Here is a 14139-nt window from a genome sequence, read left to right on the forward strand (position 1 = left end):
GACTTCCTGACAATACAGCACACATCTAAGTGCTTAGAAAAATCACACAAGACAGCTTGACATTTTATATTCAATTTTAATTTACAATGCACAATAACCCCATCGTGTAAAAAAAGCAAGTTGCCCAGCAACGCTCATACTTCAGCAAAATGTGCCAATCAAACGTGTAAAACACTGACACAAACATTTCCCTTTTCCTCTAAAAGCAATTTATTTTACTTTACGCATCCTAAATGTGCTCCCATTTTAAAGCCAAATAAGTAGTGCATTTTTTTAAATTTCCAGAACAGTGCTAACCATGCATTAACTTTCATGCTATTTTCAAACCTTTTAGACCTATGTTATAGAAAATGAAATATACAAAAGTCTTTGAAAAGGATGCTCCAGGAATCTCACTACCACACTGTTTACATTTTTTCTTTCTTTTTTTTCTCATGATGTACACAAAAGAAACTAAATGCTCTGGTGCGGCTCTTGCATGTAGCCCGAGGTACAAAAAAGTCCATCTACAAAAGCTATAAAGATTGTGTCTGTCAGAGAGTCAGTAAAGGCTAACTGACCATCTGGCAAAAAGGTGGAAAATGAATCCAGTGAGTGAAACCTTAAGAACTAATGAACCCATTAACAAGAACGAAACAAATAATTATCCCAAAGAACTACTCTGCATTCATTTACTCAGGACTGTGATACTCTTCTACATAGGTTCATTGAAAATATACATTGAGGATTCCCCATAAGCCTAATCAGTGAGTCAACAAATGTCCGCCCCCAGCGTCTGAACCTCCTTTACCCAGCGAGACATACAAACATATACACACACACACAGCCACAGACAGGGCCAGTGTTGCTGTGATGATGAAATACGTTTGGGTTGGGTTAGCAACCAAAACCCCAGACACAAGTCTGGAGCGACCATCCCATCTCTCTCTCTCTCTCTCTCTCTCCCTCTCTCTCTCTGGTTTTGTAAGAAGCGTTTGAGGCTCAACTGCTATTGAACGGCTTTTGTTTAACAGCAGCACTGTCTGGTGTTTGGTCTGATGCAACAGGCTTAGCCCATCCGGGGTGTCTGGCTGTTTCGCTGAGCAGCACATGTGCGAGGGACCTTGGACTATGGTGGCGAGTCTATAGGAAGCATTGTGCAAAATACATATCTACATTTCAACAAATTGAATCTCTCAAACATCACTTTTTCTATGGTTCATTGCAAATCACAGAAAACCTGTGACATACTAAAGGCATGCAAGATGGTAGGGCTGTGTTTACTATTTGGGTCTATTCGATTGATTTATGTAGGATACAGACTTCATTAGGGTAAGCAGTCTAGCAGAATGAACATGTCCGCATACATACATGATAAACTGTTTGAAAACTAAAACAATGACATCTATCCAAGTGTTACCCTTCAGTCTTGTTTACATGGCCACGACTGGTCATGCATTTCTGTTCTCTGGCTGAGCAATTGACCGCTTCTAAAACATTCCAAATTAAAGATCAACAAGGTTCCAACAAAAATGTATTGCATCCTTGCATAACTTGACCAACACCTGGTACCAAGTATTTATATGGTAGCAATAACCAATCAAAGCTTAAAACCTAAAGGAGAGGGAATTTTCTTCAAAAAGGCCTACAGGTATTATGCAACTCGCAATCTGGTGCCCACCACTTTCATGAATATCGTCTTTTACCTGCAGAGTTTGCAAAGATATTTTATATATATATATAACAGACAGAGTGAGAGAGAGTTAGGCCTTTTTATCATGATTTTGTCTGTCTGACAGACAGTCTGATAGGTCCAAACATGTTTGCATGGTTGCAGCTTTGACGAGTCTGACATCCTGCCAAGTAACTGGGGGCCATCGAATCTCAGACAACAACATGCACCGGGTTAGTGACACATCCCAACGCTGGCAACTGATTTACTTTGATCCTTTAACTAACTTTCAAACAGAGGAATCCTACCTCAGCACGAGTGGTATTTCTGCTTCATGATGTCCCTTACACTACCTACGTTACACACCACGTCGGGCTCAAAACGAAAACTGCAGAAAAGACAGCAACGATGAGACAGATCATATACTACCCAGAAAGAAGATTAAACACCTGGTGGCTGCAATCCAAATGGCATAAAACCCCTGATCTTATCGACTCATGAAATCCATACTCTAAGGGCAAAACTTCCACTTTGGAACGCAACGACTTTAAATGCGTATATTTTTTTGTTATATTCTAATTATCCACACTGTAGTCTGAATTATGACCATTAGTATTTGTATACTGCAAAAAAAAACAAAACAAAACAAAACCTCCTACCACATAGTTTTTTATCTCGAGTGGGAGGAAAATGTGAAATATGTGGGGAGGGAGGGCATTCATTTCCAAAACTGGAAACGTGCTATAGAAAGTTTATTAAAGTTTGGAAATAAGGGGCCTCCAAAAAATCTAAGAAGAATGGAGGGGGGAAAAAAGGCTTAAACGAGATGGCCACCGCACGGCCCACAGTATAGAGACGGAACCTTCGGCCACGCACTCTCACTGGCCGCCGCTGTTGCCGCCGGTGCCGTTGGTGCTACTGCTGCAGAGGTCTCCGGGGGCGGCGGCCACGGCGGGGGGCTGCACGTTGTCGGCCAGGTTGTGGGCGTGCTCCAGGAAGAGGTCTTTGAGCACGCTCAGTTCCTTGCTGAGAAGCTTGATCTTGGCCTCCAGCCTCTCGTTCTCCTCCTTCAGCTCGTTGACGCGCTGCTGCGTGTCCTGCGCCTTCTGCTTGCTGCGCATGCGGCTCTTCTTCACCGCCAGGTTGTTGCGCTCCCGCCGCTGCCGGTACTCATCGCTGTCCTTGTCTGGCATGGGCTTCTTCATCTTGCTGGGGGGCGTGGCCTTTCCGCCTCCTCCTCCTCCTCCTCCCCCGGGACTTACTGGGACAAGCTGTGGGACCTGGAGTGGGGAGGCGAAGCAGCCGTAGATTAGTGCGGTGGGGTTTGAGTGTTTATGGTTTAAGGGTGCACACGCTCACGAGCAGACACAACCTCGGGAAAACAGCGTCTGCTTCGGGGAGCGGCGTGTCAGCTGGAGCGTTGTGTTAGCGGTTAGCTCCGGCGGAGCAGGGGGTGATCCTGCATGCACAGAGAACACGCTGTATTGTGCATCAACACAGTGCAAAGCACTCCTGCTTCTGTTACTGTAGACTCTGAAGTAGAGGTACGTTAACCAGTGAGAAAAAGCAGGGGTGGGAACAAGCAGGAGACCAGTGGAAATTCAAGATGGAGAAGATCTGGGTCTTTATTCTCTGGGTGCTCCTTGTCTGTTCTATATGACATCCGATTGTCAAAATATATAAAAACTGACTAAGCCAATTAATGACATGAACCCACAGCTGTGGGTCTCTCTCCTACCTGCAACATGTTCTAGTGATGGACCATATTTATGCTCAGCATTTACCCCATTCCTGCTCTGTCGACCGGTACGAACTCCACATCTGCTAAATATGTATGGATCTCTGCTTCCTCTATGTGTTGTCTAGTGTGCAGACACCCCGGCGGGCATAATAATCAACACTGTAGCCTTTGGAAAGTACTGTATTAGCTCACTACTAATGTGGGGAAGAGAACCTTCATGTACCACCTCCTGTTTAAAATGCACTACCTCATACGTTAAATGTGGGGGGTTGTGAATGGGAAGCCGTGTGTGTGTGTGTGTGTGTGAGAGCACATATAAAAGCGTGTGTGTGTGAGTGTATGTATGTGAGGGCACATATAAGCATGAGTGGGTATATGAGTGTATGTATGTGAGGGCACATATAAGCATGTGTGTATATGAGTGTACATATATAAGCGTGTGTGTGTGTATGAGTGTACATATATAAGCGTGTGTGTGTGTATGAGTGTACATATATAAGTGTGTGTATGTATGTTCACACCTGCTGCAGTCCTGTGGTTGCTCGTGCCGCCCCTGCCGCGCTGCTCTGAGTCTGGCTCTGAATCACACTCACTCCGTTCTGATCTGTGCTGGTTAGCTTGTGCTGCCTGCTCATTTGAATCCACTGGCCACTCTTGTGTTCGCTCTAGCACCTACACCGACCCGCCGGCCTCAGTCGGGTGCTGAATGTGACTCAATACCTTCACAACTGGGAGAGGGGAAAGGCTGGTCGCCACAGGATCCAACCAAGCGATTACACGATTCTGTCCATAAAATAAAAGTACAACAACGGCAACATATCATCATCATCATCACCATAAGCCAGGCCACACATATAACATTTCCCCAAACGTGAGCTTTGGCACATACATGACACAATTATAACTTAAGTTTGGGAAGTGAACCTGTACTGTACTACAGTTTGTATATTCACTCGTTTCTCTCAGCTCAAATGAAGCTTCTTAATAAAAAAATATGAAAACTATTAATTAACCAATGAAAAAAACAACCAAATAATCCAAATGGCTAAACATGGTAGAGTACTGAATTCCTTCGCATCAAATCTCAAGAGTAAAATCTGATGCCCTGAACCGAAAAGCGAGATTTTAAATAAAATATTGTAATGCCCGTGTTAAACACACGTCCACCTGCGCCCACCAATCATCACCGTGTTGCCAAGCTACACGCGTCCTCGCCTGCATCTCTCCGGCTCGGCTTGCTCGCGGTTGCATCATGGCGCTCCCTCCCAGCCTGCTCTTTGTGCCAGGGGAGATGGGAAACTCCGGAGTCATGTAGAACTCAGCCCAGCAATGTGCAAGTTTAAAAATAATACCAACGTGGCAAAGTTTTGCGCACAGGCAAAAAAATAATAATAATAATTCGCACGTTCTGGTTTTAGACGAAACCAGTGATCACTGCAGACAACAGGCCAGTCGCGAGGCGAGTGTGCGCGAGACGTCCAGCACGCGCGTCACGCGAAACTTCAGTTGGAATGACGGGGAATACCGCTAGCTATGCTAACGCGGCTAGCGCCTTACGGAACGTCGACGTCAAAACAAACCACTTTGTAAAAAAAATGTTGGTGTTGAATAAGTCGGTTGCCTTCGGGTGAGACGTTTTACCGCGCCGAGTTTAGGCGTCCGGTTGTTGGAGGGGCAGTAAGTAACCGAAGTTCGGCTAATCTGACGGTTGAGTGCGCTAACTAGCCGGCTAGCCACATTCCTGACGATGACGTAAGACTGCGCGAGCCTGCTAGCTTAGCCAACTTGTTTTGATACACGCCACAAAACAATCCTCGGCGTATATATTTAATTAATCGGGTGACTGATTTTAAGGGAAACGTTTCGCTATCTTTGGTCTTAAAAACCGCGATGGATACCTTGCCTCGAAATGGGAATTAAATATTTTGCGGTCGGTTTAGCAGCGACGGGCTGTTACGCTAACTAGCGAGGATAGCTGCCTAGCTAAGAGCAAAGAACATGTATCAAATCACTACTCTCATATTTTTTTCTCGCATGTTTTATAGAAGGACGTCCTATACGTCTTACCTTATCGCGCTTTAAATGTCCAAAGTCACCCACTAAAACAGCCAAAGAGATATTTCCTTTTTTATTGATGGGACAGAAGCATCGGAGGAGCTGTTATTGTTTGGTACTCTAAGCCTGGGAGTATTGCGAAATCTTTTGACCATACAGGGAAATCTGTTTGCCCAGCCAATCAACAAGCAGTATCGGAGAGGATGACGAAATACTGTAGTTGATTGACAACTAGTGCCACCAATCATATAGCTCGATGCAGTTTAGGGCGTTATTTATGTAACAAGATCGTCCTGAGATCATAGACTGAATTTGCCCAGCAGGAACAGTGCACAATAAATAGTTAAATGTTTTGCTCGAATTGATTATTCGAGCAAAATATAGCAAAATATGTAGGAAAATATAGTGTCCGTAATTGAGATGTTATGTCTTTATAGTAAAACCTACAAGGGTGTCAAAATGGTATCTAGTTATGTATAACTGATTTTAACAGAAATCATGACGCTCTGGGGAAAAAAGGAAAGATTAAAAAACATCTGGTAGCCTGTGTGGTGCCTGCATTAATGGTGTAGACTACGCATGAAAAATCAGAAGATATTTAGCACTGCAGAGGCATTAAGATCACATTAAGATCACCGTCGGTTAGACTGCCTGTTAGTGTCCCCTTTTCACCTCCAGTAAGTCATATCGGGTTAGTGCTCTGCAGTGAACCCAAGCGTTTCAAAATGTGTATTTTAGATTCAGCGTCAAGGTCAGGCTTACAGATAAAATGATTATGTGATGCGGAAAAGGTTATTAACCTATCTTTCTATTAACGTTTATATTTCAGTGGCCGTGCGCATAACGCACGAAGTGCATAGAGATGCAGGATGCCTAGCACATTTTTTCAAGCTGTCTTGAAAGTTTCAAAGCTGCCTACGACAGGCTAGCCTATAGCCAATAGATATACAATGTTTCGTAAAGCGCCATTTCTATGTTTTTTTTTTTCTTGAAAATGAAAAGGCCTATTTAACTCTAGGTATACTCAGATATACAAAACAAAATGACCCTTTCTAGACATGGTAGGCTATACCATTGTTTTATGTAAATATACATATAATTGTAACATTTTAAATTGTTGACTAGGCTGTAATTCAAATTAACGTGCAAACCAAATGTCTCGAGTAGACATATTTTAAGCTAATTTATTGATGTAAGTTATATGCCTGGTTTGGTGCCGCGGTGAAGCCTTGTTAAGTTTCATACGGACAGCCGGTGGCGGCTCGAGTGACGGTTGGCTGTTTGGAGACCTAACCCCATCATTCTAATATAACCGGTATAGATAGAAATGTATTAGGCTCTAGCGAGTTCAGTTTGCAAGGAAAAGTTCAACGTGACTCATCAAGATGAATACCTTCTCATTTTATCCGAACATTTGTGTAGCTGTTCTAGTTTCAGAAAATTCTATTTAGCCTAATGAAAGTTTAAAAAAATTCTGAATTTAAACTAGTAACAGTCTGACTCTAGCTATATAAATAAATTAATTAAATTCTAGCCTTAACATACAATGAATTAGATTTCCATTGCGCATGCTTTTTTTTCTCTGAGAGTCCACGCGTTTTGGTTTGTGCCAAACGTGCACAGAGACAATAGAGGGAGCTCCCTGCCTGTGGACGCGCTGATTGGCGTGTGTACGCGGCTCCTGCCTGTGAACGCGCTGATTGGCGTGTGTACGCGGCTCCTGCGTGTGAACGCGCTGATTGGCGTGTGTACGCGAGTGCCAAGTTCAGCTTCGGTATTTGTCACGTTGTTGTGTTTTCTCCAACCGCCTGCGCACCGAGACGTGTGGTATAATGTTTGCTTTAACCCTCTGGGAAAAACGGCCTCTAGCCTACGCAAACACGAAGATGCTTCTATATGTCTATAGCTAATGTAAAATAGACCGTTAAGACAGACCACACAGACCTTGCCTTTACATACAATGCGTTTGAAATTCATGCACACTGGAAGATCCTGATTATAAATTTTCATGTAAGGTTGCTTCGACGTATTAATGTTTTTTCGTTTTTTAAGTTAAAATTTAAAACTTGAGAATGTCGCACATAAATATGCTGTATTTTTTGTGTTCGTTAAAATGACATTTTAAACAACCTCGACAATCTGTTTTCGCGGTTCGTTTTAATGGACGTGACATTAGACTGCTATGAAATATCTACCCGATTCCATGCTTTTCTATAGACTACAAGACTAGGCTGCAAAATGATTAGACGTTGATGCGTCTGAAATGTTTAAATAAAGGACATGCCTGTCCTTGGTAAAATGACATGTCTTTCAACTAACAGATAACTTCAAGCTCTTTTTAAATTTTATTTAAAAGAATTTGCTAAATAGGTTTAAAACAATTGAAAATATGAATCAACTTCGTGATGCCGACTTTCTAATTCTCTTTCTTGAGTTGCTCTTCAAATAATTTCATAATTTTTAACTGTTTGCATGTTCTGTTTTTGTCAGTACATTCCGCACTAAATCATACAATATAGGATATATATATTATAAGAAAATCCATAGGACTCATGGATATTACCTCAGTAATGGTAATTACATATCGGATAGTTATTACTGTGCGTTAAGAATTAGTTGACAAGGGTACCGTTAAATCTTGCATCGCTCTTCTGCAGTGGAATATTGTGCGCGGTTATATAGTTTTGTCGATGTACTCCGATACTCAGCGTCCATGATCTACAACTGCGCTATTGTGTGGACTGTACATTAGACTACTGTGCAGTAGCGTCGTGAAAGCACAGAAAATCAACGCCATCTGGACTACAAATATTCTGAGATTTATATGAAAGTTAGTGGAAATATAATTTAACACTATATAGCATATATTTCACTTTGGCACAAGAAGTGGACAAGAAACTATTAATTCGGTTTATAAAGTGTATCGTTGACTAAGACTGCGTGATATTAGTATGCATTTGTTCATCTGTTCTTTAATAAGCGTGAAGTGCGCTCACAGCTGCCTGACACAGGACAGGGAGGCGCATTAGGACCCAGCGTACGCCCGCCTCCCGAGCGCTAGTAAGTATTGCTTCGCTATATAAGACGCTCCGAAGGCAGTTGCGCGACAGATGTGAGGTACACAAGCGCGGTGCGAAACGTCTTCACAGCACATTTCGCTTTGCAAGAAGACGTGACTCCTACTTAGCGCTACACACATCGCAACGATTGACTTCAAAACACGGTTGCTGGAGCTTCCGCTGGGACAGCCGGCAAGTTTGCCCTCTAGAAACTCGCCGAGCCAGCGCGGCTTTCCCCTGTAGTGTGAGCAAGCTGGATTCTCGGAGCTCTTCACCATGTCTGGCGGGTTTTAGATACTCCATGGAGCAACCGAACCTGTACGAGGTAGCCCCTCGGCCCCTGGTGAACAGCCTCGCGCAGAGCCAGCAAAGTGCCTACTGCTATAAAGACACGAGCGCCGCCGGAGATCTCAGCGAAATTTGCGAGAACGAGAACTCCATCGACATTAGTGCATACATCGACCCAGCCGCTTTCAACGACGAGTTCCTCGCTGATTTGTTCCACAACAGCTCCAAACAAGAGAGGCTGAAACTGGCTAGCGGCGAATACGAATACCCCCACGGTGCCAATGGCGCACCGGGGCCACAGCAGATGTATGGGTGTATGAACACCTACATGGACTCTTCGAAACTGGAACCGATCTACGACAACCCTTCAACACGCATGAGACCCGTGGCTATTAAACAAGAACCACGGGAGGACGACGAGCTCGGCAACTCGTTGCCGTCCACATACCACCACTCTCAACATCACCCGGCGCATCTGTCGCACCTACAGTACCAGATTGCGCATTGTGCGCAAACCACCATGCATCTCCAGCCGGGGCATCCGACACCTCCACCGACTCCCGTTCCCAGCCCGCACCACCAGCAGAGCAACCTTCCCGGCGGATCCATGAAGATGATGGGAGACCGAGGCAAGTCCAAGAAGCACGTCGACAAGAACAGCCCCGAGTACCGCATGAGGAGGGAGCGCAACAACGTGGCCGTGCGCAAGAGCAGGGACAAGGCGAAAATGCGCAACGCCGAGACTCAGCAGAAGGTGATAGAACTGTCGGCGGATAACGAGAGACTGCGCAAGAGGGTGGACCACCTCACCCGGGAACTGGAGACTTTACGGGGCATCTTCAGGCAGCTCCCCGACGGCTCGTTTGTCAAAGCCATGGGCAACTGTGCCTAACGGACACAAACTGGAGCCTGCTAGATTTTTCAAGTCGTGTTATCGTGTCTGCTGGATGTACTAGATGTGACAGATACTGAACCTGTTCCTACAGAAGTCAGGCAGCTGTGGTATCTACGTGTGCCTTTTGTACAAAATGATAAGCTCATCTCTACACACATTTGAACTGTGGACTTTTTGTGGATGTTTTCAATGTCATCCGTGTAAGAATGTGTGTTAGCTCCGCGAAACATATCAGTGCAGCTAGTCTAGGGCATGATTTAACTTTAGCAGCTGTTCATGTAAACTCACCAACTTTTATACTCCCCCTCCCAAAACCCTTAATTTCGTGCGATTTTGCCTGTTGAGCTACATTAGAACTGCAAAGTGCACACGGCTTTTTATTTCTGATTTCCAAGGCATAAAACGTGCACTGAAAACTTTCCTGTATTTCCGCTTCTGAAATTCAACTACGCGTGTATGTAGGTTACATATCATTCACCGTGTAGTAGTTTGTGATGGAATTGTTTTATACGTAGGCGGTTAAATGGACTGAAAATGAAATGCCAAAGCAAAGGATGGGAGTACAGTCTCTTAAACTGTGGTATCTGCCATTTGCGAGACAGATTATATGCACTATACGACCTGATGAAGCACATTTTGTTCTGGAGATCTGCCATAGGCTGTGTTCCTAGTTTATTTAACTAGGTTCGGGTACTGATCTGTAAAACGCCTATGCGTGTACGCTTTTTAGAGACAGAGCTTTGTGTTTATGCAGAACAGTTCGTCTGAAATGTCAAAGGTTGTCTCTCTATGCAAGTTTTGTTGTGGTGTTCAGAATGACTGCGATCGAAGATCACCCTTTCTCTCCCGGTATGCAGTGAAGTGCTATTTAGCTCGTTTAAGAACCCTGTTTTTCTATGAGAACATTCTCTAAATTTCAGTGCCTTATGAATCTTTCTGTCTCCATCGTCATCATTGGCATCATTTTTTTCTTTTTGGATTCAATATTTTAAATATACAGCAAGGAAAAGGAAGCACTTTTACAACCGCCATATTGCAAATGTTATATAAATGTTAAAATACTTGTCACTTGTAAAATAAACATTATATATGCCCCGAAAATTACGAATTATAATAAAAACATTGTGTTACAGCTGATATCTGACTTTGCGCAGTCTTAAAAAAAGAATGATTTTCCGATGGTGAATTAAACATTTGTTCAATGTTTTAGCATAAAGTACTTATAATATGTGTGACGTTTACAAGGATTCACAACTAAAAGGGAAAATTAAACTTAATAAATATTGCTAATGTCACTTCGAATGATTCGGAGGTTGTGAAGTTACGTTCCTCATCGAAAGAGGGCGCTTCTTCGTTAACTTTTTCTAACGGGGTTTGATAACGCTCCGTGTCCACCACAAAATTAACATCAAACAAGACCATTAACATTGATTATACTGAAAAGCAGCATTGTTTAAAGTTAGCGTGTTTATAAAAAAATACCCTAACAAATTAACATGCCGACCCCCCCCCCTTATTTTGGCACAAATACAAAAAGGCCAAACAAAATTTAAACTAATTTTACTGTGTGGGCATATTCAAGTCTCCAGGTCACACCAATAACACTAAATGCACAGTGCAGTCACTGCATACAGTAAAGTGCTAAATGCAACTTTTAACTAAACTGCACAAGGTAGACTAATGTGATCAAACTGGACTTCCCAGGGAGCCTCGACTTCTGTGATGAAGCGGCACAGTTAGTTCTTACAAGTGTGTCAGCATTTGTCCCAGTTTGCAGATATTGACAATCAGGTCTTATGCTGGCAGTAGATCCCACATCACACACAGTGCCTCATTCACGTCCCTGATTAGCTGCTATCTCCTGGCTATTCGTCAGGAGAAGTGATTGATTAGGCCCTTTGTCATAAGCTTTGGATTGATTAATCTGTCATTGTATAACCAGCTATTGAACACTGCTGATATCATCACCTCACTAGATGTGGAAGAGAGAGAGAGAGAGAGAGAGAGAGAGAGAGAGAGAGAGAAAAACTGTGTGTTTGTGTGTGTGTGTGTGTGAGAGAGAGAGAGAGAGAGAGAGAGAGAGAGAGAGAGACGGAGAATAAATGTCTCTCAGCCCTTTGGAGTCTTAATTCCTTCCTTTGTTGTCGTTTGCTGTGTTATTACATTAAAACAGTGACGTAATTAAATGTCAGGCCTCTTGCCAGCTCTGCGACAAACCACTTCACAATTATAAAGCATGCATGAGCTGACTTGCATACACTAACATACCATACTAATTTCATCTTGAATTAGATTAATAAATGTTGATTAAGCATTTTTCCAGTGTTGTTTTCAGTGTTCTATCTATCTATCTATCTATCTATCTATCTATCTATCTATCTATCTATCTATCTATCTATCTATCTATCTATCTATCTATCTATCTATCTATCTATCTATCTATCTCACTCTCTCGCTTTCTCACTCTCTCTCACTCTCACTGGCTCTCTCTCCTTCTACCTTATATTCCTGCATGTCTTGTAATCAGGCCCATTTTTCCTATCCAGCCTCACATGTAAGTGATACCTACTCTGTGTGTTTGCATGTGTGTGTGTGTTTGCATGTGTGTGTGTGTGTGTGTGTGTGTGTGTGTGTGTGTGTGTGTGTGTGTGCACATACACAGGGCACATGCTTGCACCGTTATGTGTTCTTCCCTCAGTTTCTCTTTTTCTCTTTCTGGCTCTCTCTCATACTCTGTATTCAATCTGTTTCTCACTAACTTTTCCTGTGTTTCATGTTCTCTGATTCTCTCTCTCTCGCTCTGAATCCCTATTCTCTTCATTCCCCCCATTCATGCTGGTCCTCTCCCACGCCAGTGTGGGGTTCCTGTAAGACTTTCCGCACAGATGTTCGAGCGCTTCGGCACAGCTCGTAGCCAGGGACAAATCAACAATGTTTAAATCTGCTTAATGACATGCAGCCCGGTGACGTGCTGCTTGGATATGTAACATCTTGATATTTAAATGAACAGTGATGTAGTTCACACATTCACAATGCTGAGCTAAACAAACATAAAGGCACAAACCTCCAGGCCCCTCACATGAGCACATTTCATACCTCCATGCATGGAGAAAAGCTCCTCACCGTGTCCAAAGCTCTTTATAAAGTGTCTCCTAGCATCATTCCTGTGTTTTCCTATCTTCTTATGAGTTGGTTTAAATGCAGAATTCTGACTGGGGTGCTGGTAACCAGCAGGAAGTGAAGTGGCGCTTGGCTGGACTGCAGAACGCTTGGTTGGACTGCCTGTGACGAGCAGAACTCTTGCATGGATCTAGCAGGCCAGGTGGATAGTGTCCGGGTATAGACCTCATCCACATGAACCCTGTAGCATGTGCATGTACATTATTGCATTCTTGGCTAATGGGGGGTGATATATAAAACCTCACGTGAATTACTGCAGTGTGGAACTGGAGAATGATCTGGGTGAAAAATATTTTTTAATGCAAAAAAAAATTTTTTTATTGAGAGCTCAGTGTACAATAGAATATCTTAGGGTTCAGCCAGTCCCATGGTTGCATTATCTTAGCAATTTGCAGAATAGTATTATGTCACTCTTTTGTTTTCCCAAACCAGATTGGGAAAATCTCAGTAATTTTAGACTCTAAAATGCCCACTAGTCAGCATTTAACTCAAAGCAATTTCCAAAGCTGAAGGTAGTCTAAATCCAGCTCTCTTAAGTTCCACAAACAAATCTGTGTCCACTGTAATTCTGCATGGAACACCACTGACTGGCAGGGGATAGTGGTGCCTGCGATTCAGTACAAGGTGAAGGGTTTATGGTTACACCACACTTGGGCTTCATGGAATTAGACCAGTGCCTCCGAGTTCTGGCTCTGAACTCCACACACTAGACTGTTTTTTTTTCTTTTCAATCTAAAACACCTGATTCAACTCCCTGGACTAATGATGGAGCACCTCTGGTGGATGGTTAGCTACGTTAGAGCAGGAAAACGTCAACATATGTAGAGCACAGGGTTGGCACAGTGTCTGCCAGACTGTGCACTAAACACAGTAAACCTATGCCCCAGAACACTTTCTTGTACATATTGGTAAAAGTGGAATCCCATCAGTGCTTTTGTGGATCAAGACTTATGCTACGCTTATTCCACAGAGCACGTGTGTCCTTCAGCATCGTAGGCTGGCCGGGACAGACCTCGCTCCCTGTCGGATGGAAGACATTACTCGCTCCACTAATGCACGGCCACGCCTCTTGCCGTCTGATCTACAGCTGATCCCCTGTCTGCCTGATCTCTGGCGTCTGATCTGCCCCGGCTGCAGGAATCCTCCAGCGGATTACCTCTCCATCTGCATGCTGTCCAGCCTTCGCATGGTCCGCAGCAGACAGGCAGGATCTGACGTGATGCTGACATGAAGTATTGCTCTGCACAGCTACGCTCTGTGTTTCGAAACA

General features: G+C 43.5%; 2 protein-coding genes across 2 annotated transcripts; one reads left to right on the forward strand and one right to left on the reverse strand.

The window, feature by feature from the left end:
- Nucleotides 1–56: 56 nt before the first annotated feature.
- Nucleotides 57–5616, reverse strand: cebpg (CCAAT enhancer binding protein gamma). Its single transcript, XM_076999618.1, has 3 exons — nt 5460–5616; nt 3914–4175; nt 57–2931 (listed from the first exon to the last, which is right to left on the reverse strand). The coding sequence occupies exons 2-3, from the start codon at nt 4025–4027 to the stop codon at nt 2530–2532; spliced, it is 516 nt and encodes a 171-aa protein (XP_076855733.1). The 5' UTR covers nt 4028–4175; nt 5460–5616; the 3' UTR covers nt 57–2529.
- A 3039-nt stretch (nt 5617–8655) lies between these two features.
- On the forward strand, nt 8656–10826 carry cebpa (CCAAT enhancer binding protein alpha). Its single transcript, XM_076999603.1, has one exon. It carries the CDS (start codon nt 8808–8810, stop codon nt 9684–9686), a length of 879 nt encoding a protein of 292 aa, XP_076855718.1. The 5' UTR covers nt 8656–8807; the 3' UTR covers nt 9687–10826.
- The last annotated feature ends 3313 nt before the right edge of the window (nt 10827–14139 follow it).

Source organism: Brachyhypopomus gauderio, chromosome 1, assembly GCF_052324685.1.
Source record: "Brachyhypopomus gauderio isolate BG-103 chromosome 1, BGAUD_0.2, whole genome shotgun sequence".
In the NCBI taxonomy this organism is placed as follows: Eukaryota; Metazoa; Chordata; class Actinopteri; order Gymnotiformes; family Hypopomidae; genus Brachyhypopomus; species Brachyhypopomus gauderio.

Excerpts from the sequence above, each read along its gene's own strand:
- cebpg (XM_076999618.1), bottom strand. The coding sequence starts at position 4,027 with ATGAGCAGGCAGCACAAGCTAACCAGCACAGATCAGAACGGAGTGAGT. Across the intron at positions 2,932-3,913 it reads CAACCACAGGACTGCAGCAG|GTCCCACAGCTTGTCCCAGT; the intron begins GTGTGAACATAC and ends TCCCCACTCCAG.
- cebpa (XM_076999603.1), top strand. The coding sequence starts at position 8,808 with ATGGAGCAACCGAACCTGTACGAGGTAGCCCCTCGGCCCCTGGTGAAC.